The 22,012-nt window shown below is 39.7% G+C and overlaps 2 protein-coding genes across 3 annotated transcripts in view; one reads left to right on the top strand and one right to left on the bottom strand.

Moving 5' to 3' along the window:
* The window catches only part of CMSS1 (cms1 ribosomal small subunit homolog), a 397,612-nt gene that overhangs the window by 257,167 nt on the left and 118,433 nt on the right, over positions 1 to 22,012 (bottom strand). The window lies entirely within an intron of this gene.
* FILIP1L (filamin A interacting protein 1 like) overlaps positions 16,180 to 22,012 on the top strand; it is a 112,723-nt gene continuing 106,890 nt past the window's right edge. For both annotated transcript variants that reach the window (XM_068969695.1, XM_068969703.1), the window contains exons 1-2: positions 16,180 to 16,422; positions 17,154 to 17,327. In XM_068969695.1, coding sequence (XP_068825796.1) covers positions 16,180 to 16,422; positions 17,154 to 17,327 — 417 coding nt within the window. The remainder of the gene's footprint in view (positions 16,423 to 17,153; positions 17,328 to 22,012) is intronic.

Below are 22,012 nucleotides of genomic sequence, written 5' to 3'. Positions count from 1 at the left end.
GTAAAGTGCATGAGTCACTCCTATCTGAGGCCTGTCTGTCCTCCATAGATGTTAGAGTCTGCAACCCTAGGCCTGCAGTCTTCTCATATGTGGACATATGAGAAGGACACCATATCATTTCACAGTAGGATACTTCGCTACGTATCTAGAAAAATAGAAAGGACATTCTCTCACATAAATACGATGTCTTTAATACAGCTAACAAAATTAACAATAACTTTTTATTAACATCTAATACATAGAATACACATTCAAACTTCCTTGCTGGTCTTCTCCTTTACTTCAGCCATAAGGAATAACTTGATATTTGCCACACGCTGTTCTTCATCCACCTTCAACCTGTCCATATGAGCCAGCTACTCTTATCCTCTAAGGCTCAACTTATCTCTGAGGTGCTTTCACTCACCAATCTTTGGCACAGTCAGACATTTCCTCTCAAATGCTCCCAACACACTTTGTACATTGGACATTATTTACAGCATTTATTGGTATTCTGTATTTAGTCTTGACCCTATATTTCTATTCAATTGTGAATTTCTCAATGTCTCAGTTTTTTCATCTTTAAAATAAGGAGAATAATACCAAGTCCATGTGTTTGATTTTTTTTTTTAAAGAGATGTAAAGAATAGAAAGCATGAGTCATATAATCTGGCAAATAATCGGAGTTTTACAAATTGAGTTTCTTTCTTTTTCCCTAATAAGATCAAGCGTACATGAGCCAGACTAGATGCAGATGCCTGGGAGGCAAGCAGGGACCTGTTCCCCAGTACAGCAAGATAGACTAAGTAACGGTAGATGTGGGAAAGGAGAAGTAAAATGGCTACAAGGTCGAGTACTGCTCTAGGACTTTACCAGCTGCAACATTTGTTTTAGTAACACACTGTTGGTCTATTCCAGTCACAGGTCAGTAGATAAGAGAAGAAAAAGGAAAGATGTCATTTGGAATCTATAGATGGAAACTCTTGATCTCAAATCTCCCGTTCATCTCTGAGCTCTTTATTATGCTAGGTTGGTCTAGCCAAGAGGAGGCTGAAAGGCAGTCAGGGTGACTTACTGTCAACTAATGGGTGAGGAAGAGGTCGAGAAAGTCAACAAAAATTTGTGGGATACTTTGGGTTCTACAAAGATGCATTTTTTATCTTTTAAGATTCATATCTTTCTAGGGCTAGAAGAAGTAGGGGCTGGCCTGTTGAACATGTAGTGTTGCTATGGAAACAGCAACAGAGCTGTAGGCAAGAGTTCTGGCTTCTGGGGCTGGATCTGGTCCTGACCAAGGGCACATTAACTTCCAATGGGTTTCAGAAGAGGGAGATTGGAAGAAACTGGTTCCAAGAGCCAAAGAGACAAAAATTCAAAGAGAACAGAAAGGTTAAGTGACTGGCTCAATATCACCATGCTTCTAAGAAAAAACAGAGAGCAGACTTGGAAGAAATATGAAAAGTGATGTAGTTTGAAAACTGTTAAAAGAATCATATGATTTTCAAGAGCGCTGATCCAGTGCTGGGAGTGTGGCATTTTAAAATGCACTTAAAGTTAACTTGGACTATATGAAAATAATTTTCTTCTTCTGTTCTATTCCACAAAGATCTGGAAAACATTCCCAGCCCTGTGTCAACCTTAAATGAGAAAAGAATATTTAAAGAGCCACTGATTTGTAATGGAAAACTTGGATAAATCGACTATTTATACTTGGAGATTTTTATATTTCTTTTTGTCCTTTCTTCAGAACACACAGCTAAGAAAAGCCATGATGTAAGTCTGCTCTATTAGACCCCATTGGCAGGCTGTTTATTCTGTATCTACAGCATAGCAGCTTCTCTGACTCTAGCACTTTGTGGAAAAGCAACCAAAGAACATATTCGAGCTTATAAAAAAGTACAGTGTTGATATATCTAGCATGAGACTGGAGAGAAAGGGGTGTCAGAATGCCTGAGTTTTCAGTTTCGGCTCAAGGTTTATTAACCAAAGTTATTTAAGCTTTCTGAACCTCAAACTCATCTTGAAAAACAGGGTGAATAATTATCTATTTACTGATATAAAGAGCAATGTACACATGAAAGGTATTACAAGCACACATCTGTAAGCAAAACTGGAATAAGTCTTCATTAAATGCCTACTATAAAATTATTTGATCTATACTGAGATCCAGTATCAGAGATCTATCTGAGAGCCAATATCAAAAGACTAAGGTCTTCCCTAAGTATATACTCTTACTATTTCATTAGTTTAGTTGTGTTTATTATCTGGGAAATCATGCCCAACTCTATGCATTTCTTTAAGAAACACCTAACCCAATGAAGCGTAATTCTTAAGGGTGCAATCAAAATGTATGGTGAGATGGTGTGTTGGATGAGGGAGACTAAACCACACAACGTGAGATGTGGTGAGTGTTACAACTGGAAAAAAGAACAGACTACTTCCCACTGAAGGGCCACAATGTGGCAAGAGAAGTAGCCTCGCTTGACTTAGCTCTGGAGGCAGGAGAAGGATAAATGAATAAAGATCCTGGGAGCTGTATTTCAGCTCACAAGGAAGCACTTTCAGACACTTGTGTATGTTAGTCGCTCAGTCGTGTCTGACTCTTCACGACCCCACGGACTGTAGCCCACCAGGCTCCTCTGTCCATGGGACTCTCCAGCAAGAATACTGGAGTGGGTTGCCATTTCCTTCTCCAGAGGATCTTCCTGACCCAGGGATCAAACCTGGCTCTCCTGCATTGCAGGCAGATTCTTTACCATCTGAGCCACCAGGGAAGCCCTTACTTACAGCTGTGTAACAATGGCATAGATGGGCACAGGACAATGTGCAACAATGGAGTAGATGGGCACAGAAAATACCTAGTGCCTGATACTATGTTGACTTTGTCAACAAAGGTCCGTCTAGTCAAGGCTATGGTTTTTCCTGTGGTCATGTATGGATGTAAGAGTTGGACTATAAAGAAAGCTGAGCGCTGAAGAATTGATGCTTTTGAACTGTGGTGTTGGAGAAGACTCTTGAGAGTCCCTTGGACTGCAAGGAGATCCAACCAGTCCATCCTAAAGGAGATCAGTCCTGGGTGTTCATGGGAAGGACAGATGCTGAAGCTCAAACTGCAATACTTTGGCCATCTGATGAAAAGAGCTGACTCATTTGAAAAGACCCTGATGCTGGGAGGGACTGGGGGCAGGAAGAGAAGGAGACGACAGAGGATGAGATGGCTGGATGGCATCACTGACTCAATGGACATGGGTCTGGGTGGACTCCAGGAGTCGGTGATGGACATGGTGGCCTGGTGTGCTACAGTTCATGGGGTCGCAAAGAGTCAGACACGACTGAGTGACTGAATTGACTGATACTATGGAAGATGGATGAGATGACTACACTGCCTTCTGAACCTCACGTTTGATGTGAAAGTAATCCTGAATTTCTTTTAGGAGTTAGGATTCTTAAGAATATGGACCTGAATCACAGATCCCCAAGTTCTATTCCCCTCTCTGAAGCCCTATGCATGCCTTTCCTACAAGTAAAAACACCGTTAAGGGAATGTCTCAATGACTTTTACTCAAAATGGAAGAAAAAGATAAAGGGGGCCATTGCTAAATTAGGTTATCTGGTTTGCAATGTGTCTTTTTTAGCCATCAGATAGCTCTGCTGTAGTTGGCTGAATTTAGTGTCTTCAAATGTGGGTGACTAGGGCAATAAAAGGAAACAAACTTTTATTTTCTCATTTTAAGAGAAACCAAATAAAATACTCAACAGGATTTTTTCCCCAAATGTGGCCATGCAAGTACAACCTGGCTGATCTGCAACTGAGCACTGTTAACATCTATTTATAGCCAGTATTTTCATAGATGAATCACATTTACCATGAGACAGTTAATATTAAGGGCTCAACCAGCTCTGCTGAGAACCCCATAATCTTACTACTTCTCTTTCCATTCTCCTTTCAGGGAACTAAGTTATAGCTTTATGGATCCACACAGAGAGAGGGTGAAATCCAAGTGGAAATGTAAAGCTAGCCGACAGTCTGCTCCCTAAATGTTAAACACATTCAAACTTAAGGCACTGAATCACTTTCAAGGCTGTCCCTTGGCGAAGAGCGTCCTCCAGTCGGCACAGACTCACTGTGCGTTATGCAGCCATCTTGCCATCAAAACAGTTCACCCCCCAAACTTTCTACAAATGAGTTTAAATGGCACTGCATTATATCACAGACATAAAAACAGGACTAAGGACTGTTCAAGGTGCTGTCAAATAAAAAGCAGTGCGGCGGATGTTGAACTCATTTTATGCATGTGAACCTGTAATCAGGGAGGTGAGGGTGAGATAGAACAAAGGGTCAAGGTATATATGATAAAGGTTCCGAAAATTCAATGACTTTAACTGCAATTTTCTAGTAAGTCTTGGGGACCGAGTGTCCCTTGTCCACCCACATGTGTGCAAACACACACACTAAACTTTGTGTAGGTACCAGCACTACCCTGATTGTTGTTGTTCAGTTATTAAGTTGTGTTTGACTCTTTGCAACACCATGGACTGCAGCATACCAGGCTTCCCTGTCCTTCATTATCTCCCGGAGTCAGGTTAAATTCATGTCCATTGAGTTGGTGAGGTGATGCTATCTAACCATCTCATCCTCTGCTGCCCCCTTCTCCTTTTGCCTTCAACCTTTCCCAGCATCAGGGTCTTTTCCAATGAGGTGACTCTTCCTATCAGGTGGCCAAAGTACTGGAGCTTCACCTTCAGCATCAATCCTTGCAATGAATATTCAGGGTTAATTTCCTTTAGGATTGACTGGTTTGATTTCCTTGCAGTCCAAGGGACTCTCAAGAGTCTTCTCCAGCACCCCAATTTGAAAGCAACAGTCCTTTGGCGCTCAGCAGAATTCTTCTTTATGGTCCAACTCTCACATTGTACATGGGTACTGGCAAAACCAGAGCTTTAATTACGTAGAACTTTGTTGGCAAAATGATGTCTCTGCTTTTTAATATGCTGTCTAGGTTTGTCATAGCTTTCTTTCCAAGGAGCAGTGTGTTCTGTTGGCAAAACTCTGCTAGCCTTTACCTTACTTCATTTTGTACTACAAGGCCAAATGTGCCTGTTATTCTGGGTGTCTCTTGACTTCCTGCTTTTGCATTTTAATCCCCTTTGATGAAAAGGACATCTTTTTTTAGTGTTGGTTCTAGAAGGTCTTATAGGTCTTCATAGAACAGGTCAACTTCAGCTTCTTCAGCATCAGTGGTTGGGGCATAGACATGGATTACTGTGAATTGGCTTGCCTTGGAAATGAATCAACATCATTCTGTCATTTTTGAGATTGCACCCAAATACTGCATTTCAAACTCTTTGTTCACTATGAGTGCTACTCCATTTCTTTTAAGGGATTCTTGCCCACAATAGTAGATATAATGGTCATCTGAATTAAATTTGCCCATGCCCATCCATTTCAGTTCACTGATTCCCTCAGATGCCCATGTTCACTCTTACTACCTCCTGTTTGTCCACATCCAGTTTACCTTGATTCATGGACCTAACATTACAGGTTCCCATGCAATACTGTTCTTTACAGCATCAGACTTTACTTTCACCACAACTGAGTGTTGTTTCCACTTTGGCCCAGCCGCTTCATTCTTTCAGGAGCTATTACTAATTGCCCTCTGCTCTTCCCCAGTAGGACACTGGACACTTTCTGATCTGGGGGGCTCATTTTTCAAGGGTCACATCTTTTTGCCTTTTCATACTGTTCATGGGATTCTCCAGGAAAGAATACTGCAGTTGGCTGCCATTTCCTCCTCCAGCAGACCACATTTTGTCAGAACTCTTCACTATAATCCATCTTTCTTAGGTGGCCATGCACAGCACTATGCCCTTTTGACACTACAAGGCGGTGATTCATGAAGGGGATTACCTTCATATTGATATTAATTTTTGTCTTTGAGAGTCTCCACCCTTAGTTTAGCTTTACCATGCCCTTACCTACAGTCTTTACTAAGGGAAAAATTCTTTAAGATTAAATGATGACATACACAAAGCATTTATGATAGCACCCGGCATGTGGTAAGAGGTCTACACACATTAGCTGCTTCTATCAGATTCTCAGTACCATTTTTTTTTAATTTCTAGCCCATGGTTCACAGATGACTCATCTTTACTATGAGGCAGTCCCTACTGATACTTAAGAGCTGATCGGCTCTATTGAGGACTGCATGATTCAGTCATTCAAATGAATCCCTGCTGAGGTCCAACTCTGTTGAACACTACAGGGACAGACATGACCAACAGGGACCCTAAGCTCACAGAGCATGAACGATAAGCTCATTACCAGATGGCATTATCTCCATTTTACATCTGAAGGCTCACAGCGGTATAGTAAGTTGTTCAAGGCCACAGAGCTAACATGATGGAGTAGTGATTCAAATCCAGATCCATTTGATCCCATAATCTCACAGTCTTTCTTGCCATGCTCCCTCTGCCCACACCCAAGATGCCAGCAAAGTGTCTGAGAAAAGCCACTTTGTGGCTTAGTTTCTGCACATAAATGATGCATGAAAACAAAACATCTTTACTGAATAGACCAACTGCTGAAAGGGCCAGAAGTTGTGAATTCATTAATATTCATATTTTTGTGTAATTCTGGGTAGCCAGAATTAACTGTACCCATATCAACAAAACAGACATTAGTCCAGATACAGAAATAAGCCTGCACAAATTAGCAAATATGAGAACTGATATAGTGGGTAGTTCATAAATGTTTATTGAATAACAATGTTGAAGCAGGATATTTTCCTTTACTAAGTATACCTTCTTATGAGACCCTATGTAGATACAGCATAGTGATTTGCTGAATTCTAAAGCCAGACGCCCATGCTGGGACCGGGCTCTGCTACTTTCTAGCAGTATGACCTTCAGCAAGTTACTAAGCAGCTATGCCTCAGTTTCTTCTACTGCAAAACAGAGAAAAAGTTCTTGAGAAGACTACAGGGTTTAACCAAAAGAAAGCATTTAGTACTTATTTGCTAAGTACTGAATTAATGTAAGCTATCATTGTTATTTTCTTCTTTAAATTGGAGTAGTTTTGATTGGTTACCCTGATATCATAGTAAATGATCAAGACCACAACCAATTTCTTTCACCGAGGCATCCTGAAGTTCTTTTATACAGCCAAATAACCTGTTTCCACCATTCAAACATGGAAATAAACAGGTATGCAGAGACTAAATTACATCTAAGTAGCATCCAATTATGTAGAATAAGCAGTTTTTGTTATACAAAGAAAGAATGATTAAGAAAATTCAACGTTTATAGTAAGGAGTTGGCTAGAGGCTTGTACGCAGGGGGGAGGTGGTAGTTAGAACAGGCCTCAATTGACATTTGGCTATTTTTTGTAACTAAATTAAGTAAATAATCGCAAAAAACTCTGTTTGTCCTTCTTCTGCATGAACACATCCTTACCAAAATATATCACAATTTCAACCAGCTTATGCCAAAGAAAAGCTGACTGAGGTCACTGCATAGGAAAACAAAGCAGAATCTGCTTCTCAGGGCCAACTGCACTGTATTTGTATCCATAGATACAAGAAAACAGAGAAGCACAAAATTCTAAAGCGGGAAGTCCCAGGACCTCAGAGATCATCTAGTCTCAGGCACAAATTCTGTAGTAAGGGGGACCCATTAGGGAGTGAGGACCAGGGTAGAGGTCAAGGGAAAGAAACCTTATTTCATCCTGAATGACCTCATGGGGCCAACCCAGCCTAATAGCCTTATTTTACGAGCTGCGACCTAGAGCCTAGCTAATTAAAAGCAGAATTGAGATCAGAAGTCCTGTTTCCTGATTCCCAGTCTATCACTCTGTTACATTTCTGAGGGCTGCCATTCTATGGCTCTGAGAGTCACAAATAATCAACACACTAGGCTGTTAAACTTGACAACTAGGCAGGTTTCCTCTTTGCAAAACCATCAGGCATTATGTCACTAGCGACAGTTATGAAAGGAGTAAGGCATCATGATTTGTTATAAACAAAAGCAATTTTCCATTTCACTTTTTTCCCTTTGTAACCTGAAAATCCCAAACCACCGCTGCTATTACAAAATTTTTCTTTTCCTCAGTATGCACCCCTGGGCCAAGCACAGATGCATAAAAAATTTGCCAAGAGAAACAATGAAGTCACTGATAATACAAAGCATGAGAGTATCATGAAATTCATGTCTTTGTTTTCGTCCTCTTGATACTTAATTACTTCTCATTACTGATCATTTTGTGGTTGTTGGCAGAAGGGTAAGGAAACTCCACCACTGTAAACATGCAGAGACACACACTCCTCAGTCAACCCGAAGTTTGCACACGAAGAGTCTCTTCATAAACCTAATTGAGCACCAGCAAGAATGCTGAAGCTATTTTCCCTAGTCCCCAAAGATAGATGCTTTCAGAAAAACTCTAAACAATTTAAAAAGGATAAACATAACATTAAAATGTTTCAGCGCATTCCTTTTTTTAAAAAAATCACTTATAAATATTATCATTGGCAAATGATATGTGCACTCCTGGAGGATTTCACTCAACTCAGTTTAACAATGAGGTGAGGAGGAATACAGCCAATATTTTACAATAACTATAAATGGAATACAACCTTTAAAAATGATGAACCACTATATTTTACACCTGTAACATATAATATTGTACATCAACTATAACTCAATTAAAAAAAAAAAAAAGAATGAGAGGTGAGGGAAGACAGTGCATATATGGAGATCCACTCAGTTTTCTGTAGCAGTTTGTGCTCCACACTAAGTTGCTTCAGTTGTGTCCGACTATGTGACTCTATGGACTACAGCCAAGCAGGCTCCTCTGTCCATGGGGATTCTCCAGGCAAGAATACTGGAGTGGGTTGCTATGCTCGCCTGCAGGAGATCTTCCTGACCCAGGGATGGAACCTGCGTCTGTTACGTCTAACCTGCATTGGCAGGTGGATTCTTTTACCACTAGTGCCACCTGGGAAGCCCTGTAGTAGTTCAGAGTTGCCTTACACTCAAAGAGCCACACTTATGAGCAATGCTTAGCAAGCTACCCTGCTAAACAGAAACTTACATTATCTTGGAATTCTGGAAGGCATACCTTGGATAAGATTAATGGTGACAGAGGAATCCTTATTGAATAGTAACAGAATACAAATTGATTCTTATCAGTAGGCTATTGTTCCACATTTGACTGCCTGGGTAATATGAAAGCACAGGAATGCATCATAGAAATCACAAAAATAACCCTACGCTTCCAGGAAACTAAAAGAAGTAAAGAATCAAACACATTTTACCTCTCTTTTAAACTAGGCTTCTATTTGATTTTCACAGAAATATGAATCTGTAAGTGTGACAGATGAGTTTTTCAAAGACGGCTGCAGTTAATTCTTCCCAGTCCTCTGCAATGTGACTCTGCAGCTCCTTCCATTGAGAGGTTAAAATCTATTCCCCCACTTCCTGAATTTGGGGTGGCCTTGTAATGCTCTTTTATCAAAAAAACTGAAGACCTGGAGTAGGAGAGAATAAGCGATGCAGGGGAGAGTCGATGACAACTACCGCCACAGATCACTGTTCATCACATTCTTGGGATGCTGCCCTGAGTCCGCTCTACGGGGAAGCCTGATCCAGCCCACCAGAGGCTGAAAGCCCATGTGGAGCAGAGATGAGATGATCCAGCTGAGATCAAGTTTGTCTAGCTGAGAGTCAGATATGGAGTGAGCCCATCTTAGCCCATTCATACCCAGGTGAGCTGCAAGATGACTGAAAATGCAGAGTGACCTACAGAGTTTTGAGCCACTGTTAGTTAGCAATGTTACCTAAATTGTGGATAGGCCACAAAGTGGAAGGAATAAATCAGTCATTTTCTTGAATAGCCATTAGGTATGAAATACCAGGTCAAGAAATCCCAAGGGACACATGAATGTATTACATAGAATATCTGAATGTATTAGATATTAATATTAGATACAAGAAACTGAAGGCCTTGTCCTTCATGTGAGAACATTTATATAAACAAAATGGTACATAATATTTAAGTGTTTTAAACATATCTACTCTATATTAAAAACCCTCCATTATTCCTATAGGCCAGAGTAATGATCTCCCTGAGGTAATCAAGATAATCCAATGGAGTGGGAGAAAAAAAACTGGATTTCTTATTTTTTATTAATATTTTTCCTTTTTATTTTTGAATATGTTTTCATAAGTGAAGTCACTCAGTCGTGTCTGACTCTTAGCGACCCCATGGACTGCAGCCTACCAGGCTCCTCTGCTGTGGGATTTTCTAGGCAAGAGTACTGGAATGGGGTGCCATTGCCTTCTCCCATAAGGTACACAGCATATATTAATATTCTAGTATAGGATCATTATTTATTAGCACATAAATATACACATAATGGGGCTTTCTACAGTCAAAAATTCTATATACCCTAACCTTCCATCCCTACATAAAAATATACTCCCTTTATGCCTTTGCATTTCTCAAATAAATAAGTCCTTTCCTGGATATGTAGCGGAGTGAAAGTGAAAGTGACTCAGTCATGTCCAACTCTTTGCAACCCCATGGACTATACACTCCATTGAATTCTTCAGGCCAGAGTATTGGAGTGGGTAGCCATTTGCTTCTCCAGAGGATCTTCCCAATCCAGGGATCGAACCCAGGTTTCCTGCACTGCAGGCTGATTCTTTACCAGCTGAGCCACCAGGGAAGGCCAAGTAATGGACAGTCAGTGACAACTACTGCCACAGATCACTGCTCATCTCTACTGTAATTATTGATAAGCAATCTCTTCAGCAAGGCTACAAGCATTTTTCACACATGGTGTCTGTATCCATCTCAGACAGGGTGTTCATAACCACCTGGCTTTGGCAGTACAGTACAATAGCACGAGACATGACTTTTTAAGAGCACAGGTAGTAGAGCCCGGTTGTCTGGATTCAAATCCCAGTTCTTCCACTTACTAGCTGTGCAGCCTTCATTGGTGCTTCCCTTTCTTTGCTGTAAATAGAGATAATAATATCCCCACACTTCATGGGGTCATTGTGGAGAACTAATGCGCTAACACATGTAAAATGCTTAGAAGAATGCCTGGAATGTAGTAACTTCTCATTAAGTATTAGCTATCATCAACATTACCACCACCATCACCACCATTACTGCTATCTCTAGCAGCTAATAGAGGAATTAAATGTGCGATGGAGGAAAGTCAGAGTGAACATGAATTACAGAGAAAAGATACTACATGACTTGTTAAAACTTTGACAGCAAATGTTTTAAGTTTCTCCAGATGGACCCTGTAACTTTAAGGCAGGGTGCCCCACTAGTATCACTTGATAGTTGGTTTGTTACTGACAAAACACATAATAAACAGGTAAGCCACTAACACCTTCCAGTTCTGCTTTTACAGCCTGATTGTTATGATGAGGCTACTGAACAATTCTCATTGAAAATTAACTCTGGCGCTGTCTTTTAACTGTGATCTCTACTCTGGTGAAAACCATTAGACACAGGCTTACTGCATATCCATATGCAGTGTTTAGATTTCTGTGGATTTCCTCTAGGGCGCAGACCCACAAATCCATGTCTTTTAAATACACTACTGAGATAAATCTATGCTAAAAGAAAGGCACAGTGGCAAGAATCATTATATATCCTAGGAGAAAGGGGGTCATAGAGATCACCTCCTCACCCCTCTCACCTCACAAATCAGGACACCGCACTCAGGGAGGGTCACGTCTTAACTAAGTGCCACAGCTGATTTGTGATAGAATTCTTTTTACCTGACTTCTGTCTAATTCAGTACTCTTTTCATGACCCCACATTTATAAACTATTTCCATAACTTTACACTTGAAAAGTGTACCACCTGTATTAAGAAAAGTAAGACAGTCACACCACAAATAACCAATTTACTGCAGGACACACAGTGGGCCTTCAATAAATGCTTGCTGAAGGATGGGTAGAGAGATGAATGGACGCTTAGCTGGTTGGTTATGAAGTCCTCAAGGTTCCTAAACTGTTCTGCACTCTGATTTCTCAAGTGGTGCCAGCAAAGTGGAACTGGAAAGAGTCACTTCTTCAATAGAGTACCCAGGAAAGACACAAAACCATTCTTTCAATCTTCTTTTCTTTCCCCCTGAATTCATGGTTTACAACTCATTAGATGAAACAGATAATCAAATAAACTTGCTTTAGTTCTTAAATTTTTTTCTAACTATAAAGGTAGTACAGAATCACTATAAAATTGGAGGGAATAAAAGTAAAGTTAATAATGTTAATAATAAGAACTAATGTTTATTTGGTGATAATATTGTATTAAACATGCTGTAAACATATAACATGTATTGACTAATTTAGTCCTCACAGCAACTTTAGGTTATGGATATACTGCTATTATCATGCTCATTTTACAGATGAGAAAGGCACAGAGGTATCAAGTAACTTGCCAAAGTTTTATAGCCAATAAGTAATGGAGGAGAGATATGAACTCAGGCAGAGTGGTTCCTGAGTTCATGGTCTTAACCATTCTATTATACTGCCACTGCTCAAATTTTGGTTTCCAATGCAAATTATAAAGGAAAGAACTGATTTATTATTAGAGAAATGCAGATCAGAACTACAGTGAGGTATCATCTCACACTGGTCAAAATGGCCACCATAAAAAAAAATTTATAAACAATAAATATTGAAGAGGCTGTGGAGGAAGGGAACCCTCTTGCACTGTTGGTGGGAATGTAAACTGATATAGCCACTAAGAGGAACAGTATGGACATTCCTTAAAAAACTAGGAATAAAACTTCCATTATAATCTCGTTCAGTCATGTCCAACTCTTTGTGACCCTGTGGACTGTAGCCTACCAGGCTCCTCCATCCATGGGATTCTCCAGGCAAGAATACTGGAGTGGGTTGCCACTTCCTTCTCCAGGGGATCTTCCTGACCCAGGGATTGAACCTGGGTCTCCCGCATTGGAGGCATACACTTTAACCTCTGAGCCATGACCCAATAATCCCACTACTGGGCATATACCCTGAGGAAACCATAATTGAAAAAAACACATGTACCCCAATGTTCATTGCAGTACTGTTTACAACAGATAGGACACGGAAGCAACCTAGAAGTCCATTGACAGATGAATGGATAAAGAAGTTGTGGTACATATACACAATGGAATATCACTCAGCTATAAAAAGGAACACATTTGAATCAGTTCTAATGAGGTAGATGAACCTAGAGCCTATTATACAGAGTGAAGTTAAGTCAGAAAGAGAAAAACAAGTATCATGTATTAACGCATATACATGGAATCTGAAAGGGTACTGCTGAGCCTGTTTGCAGGGCAGCAATGGAGATGCAAAAACAGAGAACAGACTTGTGGACACAGAGGGGAAGCAGAGGGTGGGAGGAATCGAAAGCGCAGCTCTGAAGCATACACTTTACCAAGTGTGAAATGGATAGCCAGCGGGAATTTGCTGTGTGATGCAGGGAGTTTGAACCCAGTTCTCTGTGACAACCTGCAGGGGTGGGATGGGGTGGAGGAAAGTTCAAGAGAGAGGGGATGTATGTACACCTGTGGCTGATTCATGCTGATGTATGGCAGAAATCAACACAATATTGTAAAGCAATTATCTTCCAATTAAAAAATGAAAATCTGATTTAAAAACTGATTAATTTGACTAAATTAAACTGAAAACTTCTTTACCACAAAAGACATAAAGTGAAAATGTTTAAGCTACTATCAGAAGAAATAACAGCAAAACAATAGAATATGTAATGAATTCCTATAAATTTATAAGAAAAAGACAACTAATATTTACAAAAGGAAAATGGGCAAAGACTATGAATAAGCAATTTATGAAGAAACTCAAATGCCATCTAAACACATAAAAGGATGCTGCTCTTATGAATTTAGGATGCAAATCAGATACCATTTCATTTATCATATCGGTATAAATTCCATAATAGCACATGTTGATGAAGATATAGAGCAAGGAGAACACTTATACTCCGCTATAAATTGGTACTCCACTCAGGAGAGCAGTAATCCCTAGTAATGTTGAGAACACAATATAGCAGAGTCCAAAAGTCCCACTCTTATGCCATAAAGAATACCATGTACACAGGAAGAAAATGTAAAAGTATGTTCACAGCTGCATTTTTTCCTAACACAAAAAACATGTAAATTATACAGTAAAATGGGTAAGTAAATGGTGGATTATTCATACAGTGTAATATCATATAGCAGTCAAATATGTAAAATAAGTAAAATGGAACAAGTAAGAATCTCAAAAATACAGTACAAAAAAAACTTTCAGAATGCTACACTCAATATGCTGTTTACATTAGATTTGAAAATCTGTAAAGTAAAACTATAAATGGCTCAGCAATATATATTTTAACATATATGTTAAATATATATAATTTATATATTTATATATATATAATTTATATATATATAAATATATTTTAACATGCATTAAAAATATAAAGTATAAAACATGCATGGGAAGAATAAACACCAAATTCAAGATGGTTACTTATGGGGTCGGATATGTAGGAAGTGGGTTAAGGAAGACATACATAGGGCTTCTACTCTATCTATAATATTTTACTTAAAAAACTATTTTCTAATGTATTGGATTATTTGGGTTAATCTGTAAGATATTACCCAAATATATAATAAATGGAGATTTTACAAATCTGTGTGGTAGCATGTAGTGACTCATTATATTTTCATACTTCTCTGTATGCTTGAACTTTTCCAGATTTTTTTTCTTTTTCTTTTTGGCCATGCCTAGTTTGCCAGACAGGGATAGAGCTGTTCCCCCTGCAGTGGAAGCCAGAGCCCCAGTCACTGGACCACCAGGAAATTCCCTCTAGAATTTTTTTTTTAATGTAATTTTGGCTGTAGTGGGTCTCTGATGCAGTGCACAGGCTCTTCATTGCTGCCTGCGGGATTTCTCTAGCTGTGGTGAGTGGGGGCTACTCTCCTGTTGTGATACTCTGGGCTTCCTGTTGCAGTAGGTTATCTTATTGTGAGAGCCTGAGCTCTAGGTGAGCGGGGTTTAGGAGTTGCAGTACACAGGTTCAGTAGTTGTGGCACATGGGTTAAGCTGCCCTGCAACATGTGGAATCTTAGTTCCTAGACCAGGGATGGAATCCATGTCCCCTGCATTGGCAGGCAAATTCTTAGACACTGGACCACCAAGGAAGTTCCACCCCTTCTGATTTTTAAAGAAATATTATTACAAATGAAAAGCAAGGCACCAATGATGATGATAGTTTCTTACCTTGTAGGAATGAGTAAAATTAACAATCTTTTTGAACATCACTGAAGTAGACTGTAAGTTCAATTGATATTTTCTTTTTTCATTAGAAACCTCAAAAGTGGAACAAATTATTGTGCTATTGTAAATTAATTTCAATACCTATATAATAAGATGTACAGCTAAAATTGTCCCTTAAATATTACTTTATCTTATATTGTTTTCATAAAAATCAACTACCATAGGCACTAGGGTTCTTATTTTGGAGATAAGGGTTCTAAATATAAACCCTTGACTTATCCAAGGACGGTTCTGGAATTTTAGCAGAATGTCAGGGATGCAGCCAGGAACCAAGCCTTCATTCCTTTAATATTAGACTTTATCATCATAACAAAATAACCCAAAGTATTTTGTAGCAGTAATTCTGATAATTCTATCTTAAAGCAGCAAAGGTAAGAAATTTAAAAACATTTTTTAAAGTTCCACAAAGGTTTCCTTGTGGAACCACCTTGTGAATCTGCAGAAAGTTGGAATAATTAGCAAATTTACCATTTTATAATTATGTTAAGTACGTCTTAAGAAAGCACTTAAGCCGAGGTTGGAGGTATGACCCAGGTCCCTCAGGTGGAATGCCTGGCGGATGAAGTTCAAATACAGTCTGTTTACCCTTGGACATAAGTGGCCTTAATCAAAGCAGAACACAGTTTTTTAAATGTTGATTTTAAAAACAGAAGTGTAAATAAGACTGTGATTTATGAATCTGCTAATACCCTTCTGTGCTGTAGACTTCAGAAAGATTGAGTCTTTGGCTGTGGTAAATATAACAGGAGTGCAGACTTGTCAAAGCAGTAATAGGTTCTCTTATTAAAATTCCACTTCCACTAAGCATTACAAATTGTCTTTCTTCTTTCCAGCCCTTAAAGTATGCGTTCCAAAAGCAGTGACAAGGAGGGCTCAGCCCCAAAGCAATTTCCAAGGCCTGGAAAAGACGACAGTTTCCAAGGGCCTGAGGACAAGAAGCAGAGACAGCAAGACAAAGACCCCACCAGGGAGTCGGATGCAATCCTTCCATATCCTAAGTCACACAGTGGTAACGGCCACCAAGGAGAAGACCTCTCCAGAGATGACCTCTTATTTCTTCTCAGCATTCTGGAGGGGGAACTGCAGGTCAGCTGGCTTAGAATCATTGTCCTCATGCTTCCTGGGGAAGGCTGCTTATGAATTTGCTGTGTAGGCTGCCACAGACATAGCTATCTGTGCTTCACACTTGTACGCACATGAAAGCAAAGTGTAAGGACACATACACAGAATTCTCTTCTGGCAACACGAAGAGTAATTAGTCACATCTAAAAGGGCTGTCATGATGACATGCGATTGGCATGCACATGTGAAAGGTCATATCCTCCACTCAGGCTGCTTCAGCGCACAGGCTCGGAAGGGTAACAATAATAGCTGATGACTTCTGGGTCAGTTTTAAATGACAGTAGGTGCTTTTATACCTCACGTGAACTGGCTCCGAGATTTGCCCCAGCATTATTAACCTACACAAAATAAACAGCTGCTATACACACAGGACAATCTTATTTCATATCCCTGAATATGAAAATACCAGTCCATTGAGGAATAGCATGTTATCTACTTGTCAAACACAATGAAAAATAGAGAATTCTCTCCATGTTGTCTAGTTATCACAATAAAAAGCATTATTCATGGGTAACTAGATTGTAAGAAGGATAAAGGGACATAATTTTGCTACCTTTTGTAAAAGGTGCTATAACAGAATATGATGTTTATATTTGAAAAAGAAGAAACAAGAAGAAACACTCAACACAAAAAATCACTTGCAGAGACTGCTCGTAGATAAAGTGGGCTTTCTGAAATGCCTTTTGTTCCTACAGGCTCGAGATGAAGTCATAGGCGTTTTAAAGGCTGAAAAAATGGACTTGGCTTTGCTGGAAGCTCAGTATGGGTTTGTCACTCCAAAAAAGGTGCTAGAAGCTCTCCAGCGAGATGCTTTTCAAGCAAAATCTGCCCCTTGGCAGGAGGACATCTATGAGAAACCAATGAATGAGGTATGTATTATAATCAGGAGAGTGCACCTAGGGAGATGAAGTAAGCTCACCAGCTAGTAAAGCACTGGGCCTGGCAGGTGAGCAGGACATGTAACTCCTTTTTCCATTATTTATAGTTGTATGTTTAAAACCTACCCAAGGAAGATAAACACTACATGCTCTACAGGAAAGAAAAGGAGAATAAATCATGGACAGGAAGCAGGATGTTCTCACTGGGTTTGTTTCTTGACATCAGACTAAAACCTAATAAATGCAACAGAATTCCTCTCTCTTTCTCTCTCCCCCTCCTTGTACAAACATGGACACATACACACACACACACGCAAAGAAACACAGACACTTGGACCCAGACACACACACACACACACACACACACACACAGGTCTGTACTTCTTTTACAGATCTGAAGGCAATAATAAAAAACAGATAAAGTTCAACCATGGAGGTTAATTTATTTGAAAACACTGGAGTATTATGTCATAGAAATTCTGAGCTTGAATGGAAATGATCTGAAGAACTGTCCAAGAAACAGAGTTTTAGGAAGTATACATTTTAGATGAGTACATATCCTCTTTCTCTTTCAATAGTTTGATGACAGTGAAGACTTTGCCCCCCGCCAAGTGTGCCCAGCAAGGACAATGGCAAAGGTGAACAGTTTCTACACGCCCACCACTGCACGAAGATACAGCACTGCTTGCTCTTTCACTTGCTGACATTTCTGAAACTCCTTTGCATCCTTAGTTTATTCTTCCATTTTCCTCTGAGACCTTGATGGAAAATTTCATAATTTTTCATTCTTATAAAAAAGAAACAACTAGGAGCATAAGCTAAGGCTGAAGAGAGTGAAAGCATGCTTTGGACAAAGCCCCCCCATGGTCTGGCAGCCTACCTCAGGAATGACCTCTCATGTCGCTGCTATTCTTGCCTTGGGTGTCTCATGAGAGAAGCCTACCATCTTGCCAAATTGTTAAGGAGTTTGCTCATATGGATCTGCTTCTCTGAGGGGTGAAGATGAGACCACCCAAAGTCTGTTGATTGAGCTTTAATCCAAATTTCAAACAAGAGGAGCCGAACCCTCATTCAAGTCAATAGTGTTAAAACTATCCAAGCTCCCAGCACAGTGACTGCGAAACAGCATTAAGCACAAATTTCACAAATGCAAATTAACGATCACTGAACATATCCTCACAGAACTCCACAAATGGCATAGCCCCTCAATACTTCAGTGTAAAACGAAACAGAGTAATTTCAAACTTATCTTGAAATCAGTAGGAAGAAGTTTTAGTTACAAAATCTACTGCACACTGCAAAATTGGAAATACCCTCTCTGCAAATGCTTGCAATCCTAACTTTGCAAAGTGTCCCTGAAAGTTAATCATAATTTGGCCCCGCTTTATAAATCCAACCTTCCTTGATTACTCTTTCAAGAAATACCCTCCCCCTGACATACACCATACACACACACATCTTATATTCCCACGTCTATGATTTGTCTGTTTTCTTCTCTTGCCTACTACATCCCTCCTATAAATTTCTCTCCTCGGCTACAAGACTCTCTCAGTTCCTTGAAGACCATATACACCCAGTTGCCTGCCCTCTTCCTCTGTCTAGGAAGTGATGGATGAGGGGAGATATGTAGACAATAAACAATGAAGGAAAAATATGATAATGAGTCCCTAGGGCTGCAGAAAAGAAAGGAGGAGGAGTGTTCCCACTACAACCATACCAGGGAGCACCATAATTGCATCAGGATAAGGATGCGTATACAAAAAATTTATTATTTTGTTTTCTTCCATCCTTCTCCTCCCCCCCCCCCAATAATGTTCTTTTAAAAAAATGTAAAAAATCTCAACTATGTCTAGGGTAAACTAGAGGGGATTTATCTATTCATAATGCAAAATACCTTAGAAAAACAAACTGTTCTAAGCTACGTCACATGTTAGGAACACTGACTTAAGGTGAAGGCCTGCAAGATAGGGCCGCAAAGGGTATGGATGGGGAGATAGGGAGGGAAGAACGCAGAATCCAGGACTGTTTCAACCTCCTATTTCCAACCTGCTTACCTTATTAGCATTACCTTAAGGTAATTCTTAAAGTACTTATTTTAATCAACTGTATAATTTTGCTTTTAAATTTTATTTTATAATTTTCACTGTATAAAAATAGTTGTGTTTCTGTCTTCAGAGCGCTTAATGTCTAAAAGAGGGACAGACAACAAAAGATCACACAAAAAGTATAATCTATACACACACACACACACACACACACACACAAGGTTAATTTTTGTAGTGAAAACCACAAAGCAGTATGAGAAAGTATAACAGGGAATCAAGTTTAGGTAGGAGAATCAGGAAAGCCAAGCACCAGAGAATGAGTAGGGGTTAGTCAAGTACAGCATAAAGAAATTCCACTTCCAGCAACACTGTGGAGGACATATGATGAAACTATATCACTAAAAAACACATTAAAACACTAGATAAAATATCTAGAATATTCTCAAGTGCATGGATGAGCTTTACATGGAGCTAGAGAAATCCTGAAGCCAGGAACTTTCCAAAGACTAGCTTCTGGTTCCACATATTTTGAACCTTTCTCTTCAACAATCCACACACTTCCAGGGCTAGGAGCCAAAAGACACACAGCGTTCATTTTGCAATACACTGGTCTTTCATTTCTGATGGTGGCTGGGTGAGCTGGCACATGCAGAATGCTCCCAAGATGGACAGGAGAAAGGCAGATTGCGAGAGTGACCTGAAGCTCAGCAGCTGACTACATATGAATGACAGTGGACTATCACCATTCAGGGGACAATAAACAAGGAAGGGCTTTCAGCAGAGTCCAGCAGTGGTAGTGCAGAGCCATGAGAATCATGCCCCCATTTCTAGCACCTGAGATCCTGGGTAATGTGAGAATTAGCAGTCTCTATTTTAGGATTCTACTATTATCTAAGAAAACCAGGTTTCAGTAAAGACAGAGAAGATGGAACATTCTATGAACAGCATATTTGGTCACCTTTGATCTACTAAAACAGCTAAATAATTTCTCAGCTGTCTGAACTAGCTTTATCTCTACCACTACATTCAAGGTAATCAAAGAAAAGGACAATCTTCAAAGGGCCAACGAAAAAGAACAAAGAGAACCAAAGCTGTAGCTCAGAAAGAAGATCAAATCCCAAATTAGGGTGATCTGTGACTCAGGAGTTATTAAAACAAAGGTCATTATTTTCTAAGCATATATTAAGTGACCAAAAGCAAAAAAATTGACAAATTCTCTGTTCTTCATTCTGCTTAACTACTGGGACAATCCAACCTATTCAAACACACTGGATTTCCTTCATCCCGGGCAAGGAGTTGGATTGCGTTAGGGTTTGCGGGTAGGATATGACATCAAGGAGGCTAAAATGATAAGCAGGAAGACTGTCACTGCATGGTAAACATTAAGGAGCCACTGTTAATCTTTCTGCACCTGACACTCCCCTAAAGTGACTAAGTCTTCCTGTTTTCTTTCCCAGGCTTCATTCAATCTGAAAGTGGGGCTAGATCAAAAAGGGGCATTGGTTCTCTGATACTCCCATAGTGCTTAATGATACACCACCTCACACTGTTCCTAATTGTTTAATGTGTAAATCTTATCTGTCTAGTAAGAGTATAAGTACTGAGACTTTGAAATTCTCCCATGGCAACTATCATAATACTAAGTACATACAGCAAAACAGACGCTTAATAAATAGTTTTTACCTTGAGAAAACTGTGGCAAAACAATTACTCTTAGAAATCAAGCCCAATCACTAAACTTATAATTAAAAAAACCCAGAAGTACAGAACACTAAAGTAGTTTCACCAAGCACACACACACAACTGGTGGGAAATGAAATGAGTTCAGAAGAGCTCAGGTCCATCATTTGATGTGGCAGGAATGAAGAAGAGACTGAACTGAGAACCAGTGGCATATTTCTAAGCATATTTCTAAGCATTTCTAAGCATATTTCTAAGCATCTAAGGAACAGAACAAAACTTCAAGCATCAGCTAAAATATCTCTAGAATCACTTACACTTCCTTCAGGAACTTTCCCTCTGCAAGGTCACTATTCAACACCTTTCCAATTTCTGCTGTTGACAAACATGAGGTCCTTACCTGCTGCACCAAAGAGCACGCAGTAAATTTAGGCCTTCCTTTAAGAGTTATGGAAGGTGAGAGAAGGAAATCCCAGAGAAAGTTATAAAGGAAGAACAGGAAAAAAAGCAGAACTGAAGCACCACCATGTGTTTTAAGAACTACTTGAAGCCTGGTGTGGCTAAAGACTAAGTGAGAAAGTACGTAATGAGAATGGGGCAGAAAGGTCAGGAGGCCAGATGGTGAGAGATGTTTCAGCTCTGAATAGGAGAGTGGAGTAATCCCACTAGTGGAAGATCATGCTATCATTGATGAGGAAGGGCTGGGGCGGGGGGTGCGGCGGGGGGACAGTGGCTTGAAGGAAGGGACAGCCCTTACAAAGTTATGTAATAAATAACGGGCAATGATTCTTTCCAATTTTCCTTCCTTACAAACAAAGCAGGGGAAAACACAATGGAAGGTAATAATAGATGAACTAAAGCTTCTTTTTCTTTTTTGGCTTGAACAAAGTTTCATATTTATGTCCACATAACTACAAGAAGCTATCTGATGAAGCTTCTCTTATGAAGCTG

The sequence above is a fragment of the Capricornis sumatraensis genome, chromosome 1 (assembly GCF_032405125.1).
Source record: "Capricornis sumatraensis isolate serow.1 chromosome 1, serow.2, whole genome shotgun sequence".
Taxonomy (NCBI): Eukaryota; Metazoa; Chordata; class Mammalia; order Artiodactyla; family Bovidae; genus Capricornis; species Capricornis sumatraensis.
Note: the sequence above shows the minus strand (reverse complement) of the source record. Positions and strands in the feature narration are given on the sequence as shown.